The sequence below is a fragment of the Oncorhynchus kisutch genome, linkage group LG5, assembly GCF_002021735.2.
Source record: "Oncorhynchus kisutch isolate 150728-3 linkage group LG5, Okis_V2, whole genome shotgun sequence".
NCBI lineage: Eukaryota > Metazoa > Chordata > Actinopteri > Salmoniformes > Salmonidae > Oncorhynchus > Oncorhynchus kisutch.
Window position 1 is genome coordinate 6,762,461 of NC_034178.2, and position 21,538 is coordinate 6,783,998.

At 45.0% G+C, this 21,538-nt stretch overlaps 1 protein-coding gene across 1 annotated transcript in view; it reads right to left on the reverse strand.

Annotated features, from left to right (window-relative positions):
- The window catches only part of LOC109890582 (multidrug resistance-associated protein 4-like), a 28,521-nt gene extending 7,598 nt beyond the window's left edge, over positions 1-20,923 (reverse strand). The window contains exons 1-23 of the mRNA XM_031824315.1: positions 20,683-20,923; positions 18,885-18,995; positions 17,543-17,663; positions 17,181-17,405; positions 16,556-16,645; positions 15,407-15,570; positions 13,350-13,475; positions 10,094-10,343; positions 9,240-9,347; positions 8,441-8,530; positions 7,718-7,909; positions 6,854-6,948; positions 6,659-6,745; positions 4,056-4,152; positions 3,623-3,832; positions 2,875-3,012; positions 2,713-2,750; positions 2,489-2,595; positions 2,184-2,330; positions 1,932-2,011; positions 1,668-1,818; positions 1,470-1,589; positions 1,198-1,308 (exon numbers count right to left, since the gene is read on the reverse strand). Coding sequence (XP_031680175.1) covers positions 1,198-1,308; positions 1,470-1,589; positions 1,668-1,818; positions 1,932-2,011; positions 2,184-2,330; positions 2,489-2,595; positions 2,713-2,750; positions 2,875-3,012; positions 3,623-3,832; positions 4,056-4,152; positions 6,659-6,745; positions 6,854-6,948; positions 7,718-7,909; positions 8,441-8,530; positions 9,240-9,347; positions 10,094-10,343; positions 13,350-13,475; positions 15,407-15,570; positions 16,556-16,645; positions 17,181-17,405; positions 17,543-17,663; positions 18,885-18,995; positions 20,683-20,756 — 2,932 coding nt within the window. The 5' untranslated portion in view covers positions 20,757-20,923. The remainder of the gene's footprint in view (positions 1-1,197; positions 1,309-1,469; positions 1,590-1,667; positions 1,819-1,931; positions 2,012-2,183; positions 2,331-2,488; positions 2,596-2,712; positions 2,751-2,874; positions 3,013-3,622; positions 3,833-4,055; positions 4,153-6,658; positions 6,746-6,853; positions 6,949-7,717; positions 7,910-8,440; positions 8,531-9,239; positions 9,348-10,093; positions 10,344-13,349; positions 13,476-15,406; positions 15,571-16,555; positions 16,646-17,180; positions 17,406-17,542; positions 17,664-18,884; positions 18,996-20,682) is intronic.
- Positions 20,924-21,538: the final 615 nt, after the last annotated feature.

Sequence of the window (21,538 nt, forward strand, 5' to 3'; positions counted from 1 at the left end):
TGCAAGGAAACGTGTGCAGTCATCATTGCTTTGCACAAAAAGGGCTTCACAGGCAAGGATATTGCTGCCAGTAAGATTGCACTGAAATCAACCATTTATCAGATCATCAAGATCTTCAAGGAGAGAGGTTAAATTGTTATGCAGAAGGCTTCAGGGCACCCAAGAAAGTCCAGCTAGCGCAAGGGCCGTCTCCTAAAGTTGATTCAGCTGCGGGATCGGGGCACCACCAGTACAGAGCTTGCTCAGGAGTGGCAGCAGGCAGGTGTGAGTGCATCTGCACGCACAGTGAGGCAAAGACTTTTGGAAGATGGCCTGGTGTCAAGAAGGGCAGCAAAGAAGCCTCTTCTCTCCAGGAAAAACATCAGGGACAGACTGATATTCTGCAAAAGATACAGGGATTGGACTGCCGGCCTGGGGTCAAGTCATTTTCTCTAATGAATCCCCTTTCCGATTGTTTGGGGCATCCGGGAAAAAGCTTGTCCGGAGAAGACAAGGTGAGCGCAACCATCAGTCCTGTGTCATGCCAACAGTAAAGCATCCTGAGACCATTCATGTGTGGGGTTGCTTCTCAGCCAAGGCAGTGGGCTCACTCACAATTTTGCCTAAGAACACAGCCATGAATAAAGAATGGTACCAACACATCCTCCGAGAGCAACTTCTCCCAACCATCCAGGAACAGTTTGGTGACGAACAATGCCTTTTCCAGCATGATGGAGCTCCTTGCCATAAGGCAAAAGTGATAACTAAGTGGCTCGGGGAAAAAAACATTGATATTTTGGGTCCGTGGCCAGGAATCTCCCCAGACCTTAATCCCATTGAGAACTTGGTGTCAATCCTCAAGGTGGGTGGACAAACAAAAACCCACAAATTCTGACAAACTCCAAGCATCAGTCAGGATGTGGCCCAGAAGTTAATTGACAGCATGCCAGGGTGGATTGCAGAGGTCTTGAAAAAGAAGGGTCAACACTGCAAATATTGACTCTTTGCATCAACTTTATGTAATTGTCAATAAAAGCATTTGACACTTATGAAATGCTTGTAATTTTACTTCAGTATTCCATAGTAACATCTGACAAAAATATCTAAAGACACTGAAGCAGCAAACTTTGTGGAAATTAATATTTGTCTCATTCTCAAAACTTTTGGCCACAACTGTACTCTGTAATTGTGTTGGCTCTGTGTGCCGTTGTCCCTTACGGTCTCGGAGCAGAAGGCAGCCGAAGGCGGTGATGGTGACGAAAACGGCGCACATGCCATCCAGGCGGACGGCGAACCAGCGAGAGGTGACCAGGAACAGGAACCAGGATTCTGAGAGACACGGATTCAGTTATATTCCTATAGAACGGACCGCACAGAGCGGAGACTGGGTAGAATGTATACATGTTATTAAATATCATTCTCCATCAATGTACTTAGACCCATTGGAGACAAACAAAACGGAAGTAAGGTAGCATTGAAAGGACAATCACCTGAGTGCAGATCCTGATAAGCGTCAAAGGTATTTTGGAATCGCTCCTCAGCTCTGAAGGCTCGAATCGTCCACAGACCTTGGAGGGACGAGGACAGGTGGGAAAAGACTGGACTCCGAGCTGCATAGAGACACACGGTTACTGATTACTGTCCATGTGCACACACACTATTAAGCAAAAAAGGCCATTGGCACTCACTGGTGGATTCCAGGCGCTTGACATCTCGTGACGTCTGCAGGAAGTAGCGTCTCAGGAACAGAAAGACGATGACAAGAGGAACCAATGGGATGAGGATCCAGGGGATGACGGAGGCCGCTACAGCGACCACACCAATGATCTGCAGGAATATCTACTCAGGAAAACAGGCCCAAAGACATAACCAGAGGAGAGGGAACAGGTTAACTGGTGATCGAATAGTAAATACCTTGTGAAGATGCAGGGCCAAAATGTGTCGTGGCTCACCTGAATGAAGTCCACAAAGGTCCAAGGTAAGGCCGCGTCCAGTTGGCCGATGTCCTTAGAGAAGCGGTTGAGGACTCTTCCTGGGGTACAACAGAAGACAAGACCAGGAATTTAAAGACTTCTTTCTTTGTCTACAGATATATTCATGTTTGACCTTAAGCAAACAATGTAGCGTCTCTCAACACAGAAACTGTGGCAACAGAAAATTGCTTTCCCTATGTGTTCCAGTTTGCACATTGGCTTATGGCTCACCAATTGGGTTGACGTCAAAGAAGCGTACAGGTGTCCGGAGGATAGAGTTGAACATGCGGTTGTGCAGAGACTGAGCAGCTTTCACCAGCACATTGAACATCACCAGACTCCTGGCAAAGCCAAAGATGAGAGTTGCTCCAGTCAAACCTGAAAACACAGATTTCCCATTTTAGAATGTTACATTCTGAAGCACACATTTTGTAACACAGACAGACGCACAAAGGTTATGGAGGAAGAAAGAGCCTGCATGACACTATTCTAGGAGTATCAAAACAACTCCCCGAGTAGGGTTTCCACTGTCTCACCTGCGTAAATGCCGAGGTAGAAATCCAGGTTCAGCTGTTCAGTGACGTTGACACCATTTTGGATGGTCACAGTGCCGTTAACGTTGAGCTTCTCCTGCTCTCCTGCCCTGTCAATCACAGAGGAGACAGAGGTAAAGCACAGAGCCAGTCCCAACACGGCATGTTAAAAGGGTATCATGACAGTTGCATTACTGAAAATGAACAGTGAAATTAAAACGTCTTACCAATATGCCAACCACCAGTCCTGCAGAATATATGCTGCCTGCACACAAAAACATGTTAGTAGACCTATATCATTTAATGAAGTCGTCATCAGATTGAGTTTCTTCCACACTACTAGCGCTGCTTTTGACTATGTAGTTGTACTGGGGTTATGATGTCATTACCTGAGCTAGGAACTGGAGTAATACAACTCCTATCAACACCAGGATGTTGGCGCCTGCCTTCAGGTACTTGACATAGAGGCCGACGCCGATGGTCCCCTCCGAGCGGCTCTCCTCGACTACTGTCTGGACAGGCTCTGCCTGCATTACACACAAACACCAGATGATTTATTGGGGGTTATTCATTAAAGCCACTGCAAATAAAATAACATTACGTTGCACAGATATCATGTCTAGTGAGTCATTCTGTGCACTCTGTGTAGGAGATGAACCTCTACATAGTTTAAGCACGAGGGAAGTTGAGAACTTACACAACCCCTGTGTTGGGGAATCTGAGCATGTCAACAAGATCCAAATGAAAGTCGTTTTTTTAAGGAAAGTACAACATGTACTTTGCTGTGGCTTGCATAGGTTCTACTAAAATTACAAGGCAACAGTAAACACCCCCCCCCCCCCCCCCCTCTTGGGCCAAATAAGTGTAATTGTGTAAATGCCGGATTTCTATGGCAAGACATCATTCACCCAAAGGTCGTCAAAATCAGGTCAGTGCTGTCTGAGATATGACGTGTGACGGATTTTGCTGACTGGCAAACTTCTACTAAAAGTTTGTACGCACTGCCTTGTGGACAAAAAGAGCAAGCACAGGTAACTTTTTATTCACTCACTGCTTTGCTACAAAATATCAGGGGCAGAGTGAAAATGCTCCTAGTGACAGTATCTAAGGACTGGACCGGAAGTGGGCGGGACCCACCGGAAGCTGTTCAGTTCCATCTTTAACAGAGCGTATGGAGGAGGTGTGGGAGACCTCTGAATTCTGCGAGAGGGTGCGGCTGCATGGCGAGCGGCTTTCAGTCTCCACCCCTGGGGCTTGTGGCCCCTCCTCTTCCCTCTTCAGGAGGGAGGTGAAGTCGACCCCAGAGCGCTGGAGTTCGCTGTACGTCCCCCTTGCCACCATGTGACCCTGAAACAGACACACGAAAGTCACACCCCACCAAACATTCGGAGTTTGTATGTAATGTTTAAGTCGGTCTGCATTTATACAGGTGTTCCTACGTGTGTTTACAGTAACCCATGGTAACCAACCATACCCGCTTGCAGTGCGGGTCCTTGCATTAACTTAAGCACAGGGTAGTGCATATGTGCTCCTATGTAGTCTTAAAGTGTGTGTGGAATGTTGAACACACCTCCTTGAGGACGAGGATCTGATTGGCTGCTTGGAGGTACTGCAACTGGTGGGTGACCAGGATGCGGGGCTTATTCTTCAGAATACCACAGATACACCTGGACACACATGGAAATAGACACCGAGACTTTTTAAGAGTACCAAATGCGCGCCGGCAAATTGGAGATTGGCCCTGTTTGAGAGGTGACAATCATTAGGGCCAGCTCACAAGTATTTGCTTTGTAGACATGGTTCCTAAACAACAAAAGCAAAATCATTTTGAAAAAATATGATCGCATCGACACAGATCAAAATGGCTACACAAAGCTTAAGTAGGCTACCACAAAGGGAACCTGAACGCTGTTCTCTAGAAGAGTCCGCTGTTTCAGCCTAGGTAAAGGTGCCTATTGGATTTCTTTGCAGCGCATACATAATTTCAGATTTTCGAAATTGATAAAATCTCAAATCTAGACATTTGAGGCATTTTAGAAGCATTTCCTCTATAGCTAATACCAGACACTCATTCTTCATCACAGTCTTCTAAACTCCCCACTCATTCTTCATCAGTCTTCTAAACTCCCCACTCACTCTTCATCACAGTCTTCTAAACTCCCCACTCATTCTTCATCAGTCTTCTAAACTCCCCACTCACTCTTCATCACAGTCTTCTAAACTCCCCACTCACTCTTCATCACAGTCTTCTAAACTCCCCACTCACTCTTCATCACAGTCTTCTAAACTCCCCACTCATTCTTCATCACAGTCTTCTAAACTCCCCACTCATTCTTCATCACAGTCTTCTAAACTCCCCACTCATTCTTCATCACAGTCTTCTAAACTCCCCACTCACTCTTCATCACAGTCTTCTAAACTCCCCACTCATTCTTCATCACAGTCTTCTAAACTCCCCACTCAATTTAATGCCAAGATGTTTATATTGATGTTTGATCATTACAGCCTATCAGGTTGCGTGATCCTCGTAATGTTACGTGGAAAATACAACTAATGGAACGCAGTATTAAATGTATATCACACTCGCCCAAATGAGACCAGTTATTTTTAGTATTTGCATTTCATTCCTTTCACTAGCAAATGCGAGTGAACTGCTGACACTTTAGAGTCCACTGAATGTCCAGCTTATGTTCGCTAACGTTCGCTTGAAACAATGAGTTTACCTTTCCACAACACACAGAGCCGAAAAGGGATTTGTCCATGTGTACGTACAGCCGACAGTCGGCAAACTCAGCATCACATCAAACAGGAGGGGCAGCTATGTCGAATAATGATGTATTAAATCACCATATCTGTTGACACAAACTCCATACATGTCTGTGTGTTGCAGCTCAAATCGGGATGATTTACTCAGTGGATGTATTTATTCAAATCAATTCAGGCCCCATTCATTTCTGCATACTTTTAACTCAATCTTATACATGGACAGAATTGCATAGTTGGTAGGTAAAATGTGTGCATGTTGGCAGGTCTGTGACAGCATCCACACCAAAAACACAGATTTACACTTACAATGCTATTTAAACCTGTTCTAACCCTTATAGCTTTGTATAGCCTAGTGGTTAGAGCGTTGGACTAGTAACCGGAAGGTTGCAAGTTCAAACCCCTGAGCTGACAAGGTACAAATCTGTCGTTCTGCCCCTGAACAGGCAGTTAACCCACTGTTCCTAGGCCGTCATTGAAAATAAGAATTTGTTCTTAACTGACTTGCCTAGTTAAATAAAGGTAAAAAATAAAATAAAAAAATAAACACATGTGAGCCCTGCACAGTAAAAGTGCTGCCCACCCCTCGTCACTGCCCTGCTGGTTCCATTATGAACACTTTCCAGGGGACCATGTCATGTGACAGGAAGTGGTAGAGTAGGGCTCTGTTGCCATTGTGTGCTTGACAGTGGCAGCAGTACCACTCCTTTTCCTGCCTTCCTACCCTCACTGGTCCCCACCGGGCCCCTCTGCTGTGATCAGAGGCTAGGGCTGCTTTGATGGAGACCTCAGGGAGGTTGGAATAGAACGCTCCAGGCTTTCTGCTACCCTGCCAGATAAATCACCAGCCACCAACAAAGGACTGGGGGACAGGAGCAGGAACAGAATGCTTCATAACGCCCCAGAACAATAGTGGAAGTACTGTACACATTCCAGTTTATGCTTCAGTAAGTCAGTAGTTAATTCACTGCATTACAAGTAAGAGAGGAATACATTGCTGTATGCTTTGCTCATGATCCTTGGAGGTACTGTCCTTGCTTAGCCAATGTTACAGTAGCACATCTTGTTTAGACTTGGTGAGCTACCCTGTGGCAATCCCCGTGACCCCTTATAAGGACAAGGAGAGTGAGGATTATGGTGCTGCAAAATGGATGCGCTTGCACAGAAGTCAATTCTACATCTATTCCACATTGGTTCAACATCATTTCATTGAAATGACGTGGAAACAACTTGGATTCAACCAGTGTGTGCCCAGTCGGTTTGTGTTTTCTATAGTTTTGCTCTTCTACAGTCATGTTGAGACGTGTACCGAGAGCAGTGTAGTTCTAGCAGTGTATTGCATCAATATTCAGTTGTGTATAATTTATTTTTATTTTTTAAACTGTTTAGCTGAAACTGTGGTTAACTCACTGTTCAAACAGGTGTCTCCCGACCTCAGCATCCACAGCACTTAGAGGGTCATCCAGCAGGTAGATATCAGCATCCTGGTACACAGCCCTGAGACACAACAAAGCTTTCAGATAGAGACTGGAGGATATTCATCACATCTATAGAATGTACCTAAACTCATTTCTACTCTGGTTTGAAGTGGAGCTGTGGTCTTACCGGGCCAGGTTCACTCTAGCTTTCTGTCCCCCACTGAGGGTGGCTCCTCTGTCCCCTATCACTGTCAGGTCCCCATCTGGCAGCAGCTCCATGTCCTGAACACAGAAGGGACAACAGAGACGACAGGAATTAATAGGACCCACAATCCCTCAAACAGGAGGACCATAATGACTATGTGCAGGACATGATCTTCCACACAGAGGGAATGCAGCTTGTACACAGTGGTAGTGTTACAGAGTGCACGGTTGGGGAAGTGACACTCACTACAGATCACTGTGTGTGTGGTTCCTCTCTAGGTTTCTTCCTAGGTTTTGGCCTTTCTAGGGAGTTTTTCCTAGCCACCGTGCTTCTACACCCGCATTGCTTGCTGTTTGGGGTTTTAGGCTGGGTTTCTGTACAGCACTTTGAGATATCAGCTGATGTAAGAAGGGCTATATAAATACATTTGATTTGATTGGTTTGAAGCGTTCTCCATGGCAAGTGAATGTGTGGCTAAAAGTCCAGTCCTCTGATCAAAGAGGAAGTGTTTGTAGAGCAGATGTCTGTTTCATGGGATGTGGTTGTGAGACCTTGAATCTAGTCTCACATTGTGTTTAATAGGGTAGAGAGGACAGCGTGTATGTGTTCAATAGGACAGAGAGGACAGCGTGTATGTGTTCAATAGGGCAGAGAGGACAGCGTGTATGTGTTCATGTACGAGTGTTGACAGCTCTGATGTAAGGCGTACCACCTAGAGCCCAAGGTGTTGGTTCTCTTTTGCAGTCAAAGTTCATGAGATCTAACGGGCTCAATGGAGCTTCAATCCTTGCATTTAGCAATCTCCCAGCGTTAAATACCACGAGAGCTCCATTCAGTGTGTCTTACCCTCTTGAGGGCGCAGGCTCTCAGGACCTTCTCATATTTTTGAGGATGGAGCGCTTTGCCAAACAGGATGTTGCTGCGGATGGTTCCGGGGAACACCCAAGGCTGCTGGGAGGCGTAGGTCAGCTGACCTTTGACCTTCAACACCCCTTTGTCGTGAGGCAACTCCCCCAGGATGGCACTGAGCAGAGAGGACTGTGGGAAATTTGAAGGGGGAACAGGTGAGCTTGATAACATACACTGAGTGTGCAAAACATTAGGAACACCTTCCCAATATTGAGTTGAGCGTGAAAAACCCTACAGCGCTGCAGTTCTTGACAACTCAAACCAGTCGCCTGGCACCTACTACCATACCCCATTCAAAGGCACTTAAATATTTTGTCTTGCCCATTCACCCTCAATGGCACCATGTCTCAAGGCTTAAAAATCCTTATTTAACATATCCCCTCACCTTCATCTACACTGATTAAATTGGATTTAACAAGTGACATCAATAAAGTATCATAGCATTGACCTGGTCAGTCTCATGGAAAGAGCAGGCAATCATAATGTTTTGTACACTCAGTGTACACAAAGGCACTGTCACAGTCAGAGGAGAAAACCTCTTTACAAATCCTGCAATACTCGTTTCTGATTCACACGGTAGACAAATAAATATTCCAGTTGCCTTGCTGTCCTCATACAGTGATGTAATAGGCTGGCACACCAAGAAACATGACCTCTGACCTTTCCAGCCCCCACAGGTCCAATGACAGCGACAAGCTGCTCTGACTTTACTGTGAGTGACAGGTTCTGGAGAGATGGGGCGTCCTGACTCTGTACAGAGTGAGAGAGGGGACATTTCAGGTTAGACTTTATTATATGAGTTGTAATACAGTGAGAGGTTAGCATGTCTTGGAGGTATAATCTAACTTTCTCACTCATCATTATTCACAAATCATTCAGGACTATCCATAATCATGGTAGCAGCCACATTAATGTAGAAGTGTTTAGAAACATTATATTCTTATTTCCAATAAGTGACATTTAACATGAATTTCTATTGGGCACAAAATAATCTGAAACAACCAAAACAAACAGCAAATGCATCCAACACAAGCTTGATGTAATCGGTGTGTGCTAGGAATATGGGACCAAATACTAAACTGTTGACTACTTTAATACACAAGTGAATTTGTTTATAAATACTTTTGCTCCCCTAAAATGGGAGGACTATGTACAAAAACATGCTGCAATTTCTAAACGGTTCACCCGATATGGATGAAAATACCGTCAAATTAAAGCTGAGGGTCTGCACCTTAACCTCAGTAATATTTCAAATCTGGAGTATGTATCTGTGTGTATACAGTGAGCTCAAAGTGCTGGAGTAGAGACAAAACAACTAAATTGCCTCTGTCCCAATACGTTGAGCTCACTGTATACACACACACAAGTAGCGTCAAACTGTAATAAAGGTGTGTGAGATATCAGTAAACAGCACTGTAGCTGTATTTAGGAGTCAGGGTGGCAGTGGTTGAACATTCACCGTGTCCCAGTAGCAAATCAGGTCCTGGATCTCCACATTGGGCTCTTGCTTCTCCTCCTGGAGGAATCCATGTTTGCTTTTCAAAATCTCATCCAACAGGAGAAAAGTCTGAGAGTGGAAACAAGAGAGAACCAGTGATATACAGCCATGTCTCATGTTAACAAAACCACCGCGTCGAGATGGATCTCAGGCTTAGTTTACAATCGTGTTGGATCGAGATGACACATTTAACAACTTGAAGATCTTGATAGCAATGATGCCCGTTACGTCCCTGGCTTTGAACAATCAGATGACCTACAGTAATGAAAAGCCTGGCTGTGGCTCAGATAAGACCCATGATGATTTTACAGTCACTGATCATAAAGCCTGATAATGTGACATGATTACATAATGAGTCTTAGGAGGTCAGATCCAGAGCTGGGACTTGTGTTTCACATTGGCATCCAGGCAACTGTCAGGGCAGCACGTCTAAAATTAACTAAAAAGGAACCGAGCGCAGAGACGACACCTGCACTGTCGGAAGCCAACACGTGCAGAAGACGAGCCTTGCACAACCTCAGGAGAGCTCTGGTATTGTATGGTTCACACAGAGATAATACTTACATATGTCAGAGATAATGATTAAACCCACCCAAGAAATAATGTCATGATTCACATCAGCTCTTTGCTACTTTTACGTCTTCATTTGACATGGTTTCTTTTTAACGAAGGACAATGCGTCATAGCATCTCTACCTTGGATTAACTACAGATGCTGTGTGCTGCCCAGTAACTTCACCATATGATACCACAAATAAATACTGAAACTCCTTCTTAAAATGGTTGCAGTCTCAGAAGCTCACATGTATTTTGTACCTTGATCCTGCGGACGCTGATGCGCGTCTCAGACAGTTTCTCTATGGCCGAGGGGAAGAAGAGGGTGACGGTGAGGCGGACGGCACTGTACAAAGACACGGCCACAAACACCCGGCTGGCTGAGATGGTGTTCCCCAGGAGGACATAGACGGTGAAGGTGATGAAGACGATGATCTTACTGGCCGCAAAGAAGGAGGCCATGTTGAGGCCTCGCAGGTAGGAGCTTGACATGATCTTGGAGATCTCTTTCCTGGGGGAAGAATGGGAGAGAGGAGTTCCGTAACATAAACAAACCCAGGAAGCATTTCAATAAATATAAGACCACAGAAACAAGTCTGCATATAAATATGCCTGAGGATGCTACGTGATTGACATGAAAACCAGGACGACGACACACTGATAACATGGCTTTGATGACTGTTGGTTTATCTGGCCACTTTTCTGAGCCCTGCGAGTATGTGTAAACACGTGTGGATATTCAAAAGGAGAGGAGCAGGGGTTGCCCTGTTGCATGGGGAGAGGTTGATGTGCATCACAGATTCACTCAGAGACATGAGTAACCACTGCACGAGGAATCCGTATGTAGCCCTTTATAAAATTGCTCAGATTGAGTATTTTTATCACTGGGATAAACCATGGGCACCTTGTTCTCCTTATACTAACAGACAGGTGACAGATTTAGACAGCATTATGACTGGATAGTAGTAGCATGTCACAGCTCTGAGGTGGAGAAGCAGAGCTTGTCGACACCTGTTAACATGCCAGTGGCTTTGTGCCAGCTCTGTGATCCGTTGTCCATTTTAGGACATCGTAATATACACAGAGTGTACAAAACATTAAGGTCACCTTCTTAATATTGCGTTGCACCCCACTTTTGCCCGCAGAGGAGTCTCAAGTCGTTGGGTGGTGGACCATTCTTGATACACACAGGAAACTGTTCCGTGCGAAACTCAGCAGCGTTGCAGTTCTTGACACAAACCGGTGTGCATAGCACCTACCACCATACCCCGTTCAAAGGCACTTAAATCGTTGGTCTTGCCCAGTCACCCTCAATGGCATGCATACACAAACCATGTCTCAATTGGCTCAAGAATACTTCATTAACCAGTCTCCTCCCATTCATCTACACTGACTGAAGTGGATACAACAAGTGACATCAATAAGGGATCATAGCTTTCACCTGGTCAGTCCGTAATGGAAAGATATTTTGTACACTCAGTGTACATGGTGGTTGTGTGTCAGAGGCCCTCTAGCAATACCGCACAAGACAATAGTGGTGGTTATGAAAAGTAGGGTCAGGTGGTATCCAGATTTTCATACCGCTACTGTAACATACCAGGGTATGGGGTTCCCGGCAATGCACACAAGGGGGCAGCATTTCTTTTCAAACAGTCCCCAAAAAAAATGCTTACAAATTACTAGCGTATTCCCGTAGCGGACGCATGCTAATTGCGAACAAGCGCAAGTCAACATAAACAAATTACAAGGACAGACACCCCAGCTCATGAAGCTGTACAACTATGTCAAAAGGTTTGCTGCACACACAACAAATATTAGACAGCAGGGTTCTTGATCCAGGAGGGGATTGATCGTCTCTGCTGTAACCAAGAATCTTGATCTTGCAGGCTAGCCACTTAGCTAGCAAACCATTTACATTTATTTGGCACGTCTTAGATAGTTAAACGTAAGATATTTAGTTGGCAAACTTGATCACCTCTCTTGCACTGGACAACAGTCGTCACGAAAGCTTCCGTTAACTCTGTGCTCTTTGTAAACAAACATACCATGATTGGCTCAATCAGCTGCTTTGGGGCAGGGCTTCATAATGAGAAAAACAAATAAGCAACAGGCAAAATGAAGAACAAGATCTGCTTTATCTATTAACCTAGTGCACAAGATGACAAAAAAAAATACATACACTCAGTATCCAGTTTATTAGGTACACCACCCCAACAGTAATTCACATGGCTGTGACTTGCTATATAAAGCAAGCAGACAGACATGCAGTTACTGTTCGATTGAACTTTAGAATGGGCAAAGCGAGCATGGTATGAGTGTCGGTGCCAGGCGGGCCGGTTCCAGTATCTCAGCAACGGCAGTGGACTAAGGTTACAGAGAATTGTGCGACAAACCAAAAACATCCAGTCAGTGGTAGTCCTGTGAGCGAAAACAGCTCGTTGATGAGCGCAAAGGAGAATGGCAAGAATCAGGCAAGCTAACAGGGGGTAACAGGCAAAGAACGGCGCAGTACAACACCGGTGTGCAGAACGGCATTTCAGAACACAAAACTCCTCTGTCCTTGCAACAGATGACCACACCGGGGTTCCACTCCTATCAAGCTAAAAACAAGATGCGGCTCCAATGGGCACGCCAACACCAACGCTTGATAATTGAGTGGAAAACATTGCCTGGTCCAACGGTAGTCAGGATTTGGCATAAGCAGCATGAGTCCATGGCCCAATCCTGCCTGGTGTCAACGGTACAGGCTGGTGGCGGTGTTGTAATGGTGTGGGGGAATGTTTTCCTGGCTCATGTTAGGTCCATTGATACTAATTGAGCAAAGTTTCTAATCTCTGAATAATTCAGACCGTTCTGGAGGAAAAGGTGGGTCCAACCCGGTACTAGATGGGTGTACCTAATAAATTGGCCACTGAGTATATATTGACAGTATTGAAAATCATAACATGGGTACTTCAAAATACCCCAGTACACCACCACAGCCTAATGAAAAAGGGTTCATCACTAGGATTTCAGTCGATTTGACTGACAACTGTATGTTTGTATAACTTATACATTTGTGTCAGTGTTACTTTGGCACAAAGTACGAGATGGACTCAATGCATTGTCTAGATAAGCTTATCTAAAATGTCTGGACAAACCCTCAGGAGACTGACATGAATGTAGTTAGTGTGTTTGACAATTTCCTTAAACAGCGTTACAACATCACAAGAAGCTGTTGTTGGTGTCGATTCCTCATCACAGAAAAATAAGAGGAAGGTATTTGGTTAAAACACATCATGGGACCGTGACTCACGTCAGCAATCCTAACAGGATAACCAGCTGAATTGAATCATGGGTGATGGCAGAATTCTTGAAATAACACATTTCACAATCTGTAATGGGCTTTGGACAATAGCGCTTGTTAAGTAAGCATTATTACAGTAACAATATCTACAAATCTAACACTATTTCAATATTGAGTTTGTTCTGTGCAGCGGGATCCGTTCAGAAGCTTCAATGTTATACTTTTTTTTACCTTCTGACATCATTGACCAGTGCTGAGAAGGGCTTCTCCCAGGCATACATTTTGATGATCCTGATTCCAGACACCACTTCATTCATGGTGCGTATCCTATTGTCAGTCAAGGCAGCGGTTTTACTCCTGCAAGAAAAGGACAGTTCTGAGCAATTTTTAAGACTGTAAAAACACCAGCTTCATGTGATTTTATTTAGTACTCCCACACATAGAGATACTTGCATATGATTGTATACAAATGTAAATTACTATTATTTAGTTAAATATTATATCTGTTTGGGCTTATTGCGGTCAATTTGCAGTCTACAAATTATTTGTAATTGTGTTCAAGCCCCCTGACCATCTGCTCCCCCAAAAAAAAACGTTAAAAAAAAAGAAAAAAAGACCACTATATATTTCTTAGAAAAACCTGGTTTATTGACAAGACAGCGAAATGTGCTAGTGTGCTAATGTCCACGCTGGGGTTACGTTCTCACGGGGTCCACGCTGGGGTTACGTTCTCACGGGGTCCACGCTGGGGTTACGTTCTCACGGGGTCCACGCTGGGGTTACGTTCTCACGGGGTCCACGCTGGGGTTACGTTCTCACACTGGGGTTACGTTCTCACGCTGGGGTTACGTTCTCACGCTGGGGTTACGTTCTCACGGGGTCCACGCTGGGGTTACGTTCTCACGCTGGGGTTACGTTCTCACGCTGGGGTTACGTTCTCACGATGGGGTTACGTTCTCACGGGGTCCACGCTGGGGTTACGTTCTCACGGGGTCCACGCTGGGGTTATGTTCTCACGCTGGGGTTACGTTCTCACGGGGTCCACGCTGGGGTTACGTTCTCACGCTGGGGTTACGTTCTCACGCTGGGGTTACGTTCTCACGGGGTCCACGCTGGGGTTACGTTCTCACGGGGTCCACGCTGGGGTTATGTTCTCACGCTGGGGTTACGTTCTCACGGGGTCCACGCTGGGGTTACGTTCTCACGCTGGGGTTACGTTCTCACGCTGGGGTTACGTTCTCACGGGGTCCACGCTGGGGTTACGTTCTCACGGGGTCCACGCTGGGGTTACGTTCTCACGGGGTCCACGCTGGGGTTATGTTCTCACGCTGGGGTTACGTTCTCACGCTGTCCACGCTGGGGTTACGTTCTCACGCTGGGGCTACGTTCTCACGCTGGGGCTACGTTCTCACGCTGGGGTTACGTTCTCACGCGGTCCACGCTGGGGTTACGTTCTCACGCGGTCCACGCTGGGGTTACGTTCTCACGCTGGGGTTACGTTCTCACGCGGTCCACGCTGGGGTTACGTTCTCACGCTGGGGTTACGGTCTCACGCGGTCCACGCTGGAGTTACGTTCTCACGGGGTCCACGCTGGGGTTACGTTCTCACGTGGTCCACGCTGGGGTTACGTTCTCACGGGGTCCACGCTGGGGTTACGTTCTCACGCTGGGGTTACGTTATCACGCGGTCCACGCTGGGGTTACGTTCTCACGCTGGGGTTACGTTCTCACGCGGTCCACGCTGGGGTTACGTTCTCACGCTGGGGCTACGTTCTCACGCTGGGGTTATGTTCTCACGCTGTCCACGCTGGGGTTACGTTCTCACGCTGGGGTTAGGTTCTCACGGGGTCCACGCTGGGGTTACGTTCTCACGGGGTCCACGCCGGGGTTACGTTCTCACGGGGTCCACGCCGGGGTTACGTTCTTACGGGGTCCACGCTGGGGTTACGTTCTCACGCGGTCCACGCTGGGGTTACGTTCTCACGCGGTCCACGCTGGGGTTACGTTCTCACGCGGTCCACGCTGGGGTTACGTTCTCACGCGGTCCACGCTGGGGTTACGTTCTCACGCGGTCCACGCTGGGGTTACGTTCTCACGCGGTCCACGCTGGGGTTACGTTCTCACGCGGTCCATGCTAAAAGCAGGCCAAAGATCAGTTTACAAAGCCATTGGTATGTTCATTTGGTTTCGTATTGGGCAAGAAAAGGGAGGAAGGCACTCACCGAACTCCCTCCCTCCCTTATTTTGAAAAATCTTAAGCTCAAACTCCTATCTACATTGTGTGTTACCTGAACTTGGAGAAGAGCCTTCCGAACATGGTCTGCGTTGGCATGAGGATGACGAGGACGGCCATGCCTGCGAGGCATGATGGGCCAATCTCCACCCACAGCAGCCCCAGGACGGCCGCCGCCTGGAGAGGCCCCACCCACAGGAAGTGCAGGAAAATAGTCACCTGTAACCAAGCGGGGGGAGGGGGGGGAATCATGTGTTAGAACTCATAGGGTGAGAGTATTTCTAAACGACAACAGGATTTTGGGAGATGGTTGTACATCAGTTGTCTCAAATTCCCACCCGCGGGCCACCAGTGACTTACAGGCCTGATGTGGCCCACAAGCCATGAGTTCTAGACCTCTGTGTTACATCTTCAACATGTCTGCTTCATCTACACTGTAGTTTGATGCTAGTCACTGAATCGGACTGTGTACGTTCCATTCAACCATGTTCTAAACAGTAATATGTAGCAGCATCTTTCCTTGACTTTGAATCATTGACCACAACATGCATCAAAACAGTAGGGTGGAGCAGGGCAGTGTTTTCCCAACCGTGGTCCTCGAGTACCCCTAACAGTACACGGTTTCATTGTAGCCCTGGACAAACGCACCTCATTCAGCTCATTGAGGGCTTGATGATTAGTTGAGCAGTTGAATCAGGTGTGCTTGTCCACCAGGGTTACAATAAAAATGTGTACTGTTGGGGGTACTGGGGAAATAGGATTGGGAAACACTGGAGTAACAACTCAAATGTTAATGTGTCTGCCAGGTGCCTGGAGAAGCCTGTGACTGACCTTTATCAGAATGTACAGTACTATACTTCAGTCTGTCACCAAGAAGCAGATCCCTTTAGATGCCAAAATAGGTTACGTTTTCACCCCAGGTGTCAGCACACAGATCAAAATTAAACTCAAGTGTTAACCTGCATGGTGCCAGTCAAAGTAACAACTCAGTCAGCCTTGTGCGACTTATGCAAGGTGGGTGCAGGGTTGAAGTAACAGAGCTGATATTGGATTGGGTCTGTCTGCACAGTGGATCAAAAGTATAGGTTCATTTTCAAAAGCTTTTTTCTGCTGTTGCTATTAGACCAAGTCAGCAATATGCAAAGTGATAAAAAAAAAAATATATATATATATATATTACCCTTATGTATTACAGGATTCATACCTCATCAAACTTGTTGACATCATTGGATAGCAGGTTCACTATTTGGCCTGTGGTTGTTTTCCCCATCGCTGCACTGCTGAGACACAGGGCCTGGGGTGACACAGACATTACCAAGTTAATTATTGCAAACTCAATAAATAACACCAAGTGATTTGTCACTGTCACAATACAAAGAAAATACCTACACGTCAGTTTGGAAAGGCAGTCATACCCTAGAGCAGTGTTTCCCAGCCCTCTCCTCAGGGACCACTAGTCGCTTCACATTTTTGTTATAGTCCTAAACTGGCACACCTGATTAAATTACTCTATCAATCATCAACCCCATGACTAATTTAATCAGGTGTGCAAGTTTAGGACTACAACAAAAATGTGAAACGTATGTTGGTCCCCGAGGAGAGGGTTGGGAAATACTGCCCTAGGTGAGGGGAGTTCCTTACCAATTAGTGACCTTAATTCATCAAGTAGAAGAGTGGAGCGAAAACCTGCAGATACTCTGCCCTCTGTGGAATGAGTTTGACGTGTGTGAGAGTGTGTGAGAGAGAGACTCATCCTTTAGTCAGCCGAGCTCAAGTTCAGAAACGACCCTGAAAAAAAAGGTGTGTAGGCATGTGTCTCTTATAAAGACCTTCTTGTAGATCATGTGACACATGGCTACTCGCATCTTCATGCCGGTCCTCTGGACATGGAAGAAGTAGAGGTGATGCGTGATAGCCAGGATCAGGGTGGACAGACAGACACCAGCAGCGTAGCCAAAGGCCTCATACAGTGCGTCCATATTATCAGGATCGTAATTCTCAAAGTACTGGATCAGCTTTCCCAAGAACACTGGCTGGATCACCTTAATCACCTCCTATTGGGGGAACAAGAGAAGAGGTAGAGAATACAGAGGATATGAGGTGAATCCACAGCTTGATATATAAAATTGAAATTCCCTAGCAGGACAGGGTACCGGTAAGTCTTCCACAAGTCATGTTTTTTTCTACATACCTCAATAAGAGTAAAGATCCCCAGCACTGCGTAGGGTTTCCAGTAGCACTTGATGAGGACTTTGGTGAGTTTGGGAGGCCTGAGTTCTTTAGCAGCTTTCTGCACCTCATGGTCCCAGTGCCTGAGGAAAGACGGCTTTTATTTTACTATGGGAGAATCGCAATTGAAATTACTTGATTTGTCATGTCCTCTCCAATGAGTATTGAGAAGGAGGCGAGGACCTACGACGCAAGAAGTCCCTATAGGTACCTGGATGTTCAATTCTGCATTGCATCATGTGGTGATACAAATGGACAATCTAGGATTGGTACAGCAATTTCTTTACATTTAAATGAGTGACATGGAACACCTTTAAATAGTTCTGACGTAACTACATTGATTTGTCATTTTAAAATATATCGAGGTCATTTTCCCTGCAAAAACAAGTCGTTTTTTATTATTCGAACTACCTGCGGGCCAGATTGGACCCCTCCTATGTTTGACACCCCTGTTTTGATAAAGGCAACAGATTGGTCAGCCTGACCACATTTAACAGACGTGGGATATTTTAGTTAAATTTGTGTACCTCCATTTAGTATGATACGCTATGTTGCGTATGGAATAATGGTCCGGTTACTTAAGACAGAAACAAAAGTTGGGTGGTTGGTCGGGGAGAATGGGTACGTCCAGCAACTCAAAGGTTACATGTTTTAGTCGCGTCGGGGACAACTGTAGCATTTTAGCTAACTGTTCCCCTTAACCTCTACTTTGCAGGTATGGAGAATTTAAGTTAATACTCCTAACCTGCTGCTTTAGCCGCTAACGTTAGCCACAAATGCTAATGACGCACCAAGAAGCCTGGCCTTAGAGCAAGACGTATAATACTATACATCCTCCAAGATGCTTGATACATTCAGTCATCCAATTTCTATGATGTGGTACGACCATTATTCCATTTGTACGGTAACATATCATACTAAATGGAGGGATACAAATGTACATTCCAAATCCTACAAATTGAGTCCAGGTTGGATAGGTGAAGCTAGACAACATTATTTTCTCATTTATTCCATTTACATGCTTCCTTTTACTGAGCTATTTCACAATCATCCTTGAAAGCAGGCAGGACAGGCAGCCTGTAAAATATTAACAATGACATGTTAAATGCAGCAACTCCTTTCCATCTATTTATCAAAGGGTAAACAGCCAACAGAATATGGTTGTCATGATATGCTTGGTGTATAGTAGTGGGAGGATAAACATCTGGTTGGAAGACCCTTCCGCTATTACGTTCTATTTGGCCTTAATTAACCACAATTCAACAGGCCACTTCTGACTTAGTTCAGAATGATGTTTGCCATACCTCTGTAGTTCCTCTCCCAGTCTCTCAGATCCATCCTCCGGAAGCACTTTGTACATGTCATCTTCCTCTAACCTCCGTTTGTATCCAATGCGGAACAAAGGATTTAGCCAGCTAACGAAAAAGGGAAGAGAAGAGGTAGAGATGAAGAGTTCAATACATGTAGTGTTACATTCAGGATGAGCAGAGCAATGCATGCACTAGACGAGGGGTTCCCAAACTCGGTCCCGGGCCCCCCGGGTGCACGTTTTGTTCCCCCCCCCCAGCACTACACATCTGATTCAAATAATCAAATCTTGATGATGAGTTAGTTATTTGAGTCACTGTGTAGTGCTAGTGGGGAACAAATTGGGGGAAAAACTTGCACTCAGGGAGGCCCCAGGACCAATTTTGGGAAATCTTGCAGTAGACCAGTGCTTCCTAAACTTTTTCACCCATGCCCCCCTTTCATCTAGGGCTAGCAATTACCAGGCACCTCACGATATTATCCCAATACTTAGGTGCCGATATTATATGCATTGTGATTCTATACTGTGATTCAATGTTCCAAACATATTGCTCACCAAATGTCTGCTGCAGAGGGACAAGAGAGCTATCAGAAAACGAGTTTTGATCCGTCATAGAAATAAAAGTGCTGAAATGAATTGGCTCCCTATTTAAAAAGATGGGGAACAAGCTATGAAGGAAAAATACTGGAGATTTGGTACAGCAAACTAGCACAAAAATATTGGGATAGTCAAAACGATACATCAAAAATAATATCCCGATATGTAGCTATCAATTTTTCCCCGATGACTACTTTCATAATTGGTGAACATCACCTGGACATTTCTGACAAGTTATAAATAGCTCTAAGGTCTGCAAAGACAAGAGGAAAAGTGCTGATGTACTACCCAATTTCGAAATTGCACCTTGTGCATTATACTATTACAACTTTCAAGAGTAAGTTGAACAAAAAAAATGTAAAAAGTTGTTTATTCTTCATCTCCCACTACCTCTCCAAGCTTCCACTGCAGTAGACAATCTACTCTATTTGTGACATAGGCCTACTGGTAGCATGTCTTTGTAAAAAGCATTTATTGCAAATGCTTGAGTACCCAACTGTGTGCACTGTGCATGTAAAATGTACAAATTGTCAGCAAATGCCTTAGCAAACAGCAAATTATGTTTTAAAGACCTACTTCAATCTCCTTTTCAGCTCATTTGCACTCGAAAAAAAAACGATTTTGCTCAAAACATTTGTTTTACCCATTTGTACATTACTGTATTTATACGTGGGACTGGTGTATTGTTTTTCAACAGGAAATGTCTAAATATTGCTGGAGTGAGTCTTTAATGCAAATATAAAGCACAGCTTGTCTCATTCAGTCAAAACGAGGCATCCATCCTTTCCCTTCTCGCAGAGGTTTACCGAGACAAATGAGATGGCGATTAATAGCCTAGTTTGCGCAAACAATATTCTTGATTCATAAATTACTGGAATCTTATTTGGCATCATCCTTAATCCAAGACTGTATGAATCAACCGGAAATGGTGATTTCTCGGTGGGGAAACTCATCGAATTACATGGGTAAAACGCACTTTGTGTTAAACCATACTAGTGATTTGAGTTATAAGTGTTTATTATGACGTTATACCTAATTCAATTAATCAGCAAATCATTTAACCCCTCAAACTAAAATGTATCGAATACGTTTTGAATATCCTAACGGTACCACTTTCAGTAAACACTATAACGACTACCTGTAGAGCCTAGCTCAACTTTATTTCAATAACCCGGCGGCGAAGGTTGTTGACTTACCAGAAGAATACCTGTGAGAAAAGATTAGCTGTTGCCGATGGATTCGTCTTCGCATCTTTTTTTACCGGTTCCATATTTTCCGGCTGGCTCTATTCAAAGGCTTGGCCAACTTCCACGCGTGCGGTGCGACAAAGTCTGCTAGCTCCAGTCTTCAAAACGGTTACTTTATTTCCTGTTGTGTAAACTTGGTTGCACGCACATGGTACTGGGTTAGGTTACAAGAAAGACAGCCGGGAGAATTATGTCAGCCAATCACCGATCTCGAGTCGGAATTGTGCTGTTGCACGCCACGAGCTACCTAGCGCCAAACTGGGTCGTCACTAGTTACCAGTCATAATCCCCGCCTATTTCTAAAACGTATCTTCTTAAAATGTGTTTTTAATTTAACCCTAACATTAACCACACTGCTAACCTAACCTTATGCCTAACCTTAAAAATAAGACCAAAAAGCTCATTTGGTTTTTCATGAATTTTTACGAAAAGCCCATTCTTACTTTGTGGCTGTGGTAACTAGTGGAAACCAGAGAGCGGTGGAAATAAAGTAATTGGTGGCAAGCAATAGCAGCGGTCTCATTGAGTAATGTCCAAAATGTAAATACATAGTACTGCATGCTACATCCTTTCTAGGAGTAGAGGCAAGTTGACTCTAAGGGCAACTTCTACCTGGAGCTAACTTCGAGTTCATGAACCACCTGGTACACTTGAAGGTATTGGTTTGTTGCAAACATGAACACTACAAAACATACCTCTGCAAACTAGTAAGGTCATTCCATCAAATAAGTGCCTTTTGAGAAGTGTAACTTAGTCCCCCAAAAACTTTAGATTTCACGTAATTTTAACATTCTGTCATCAACGT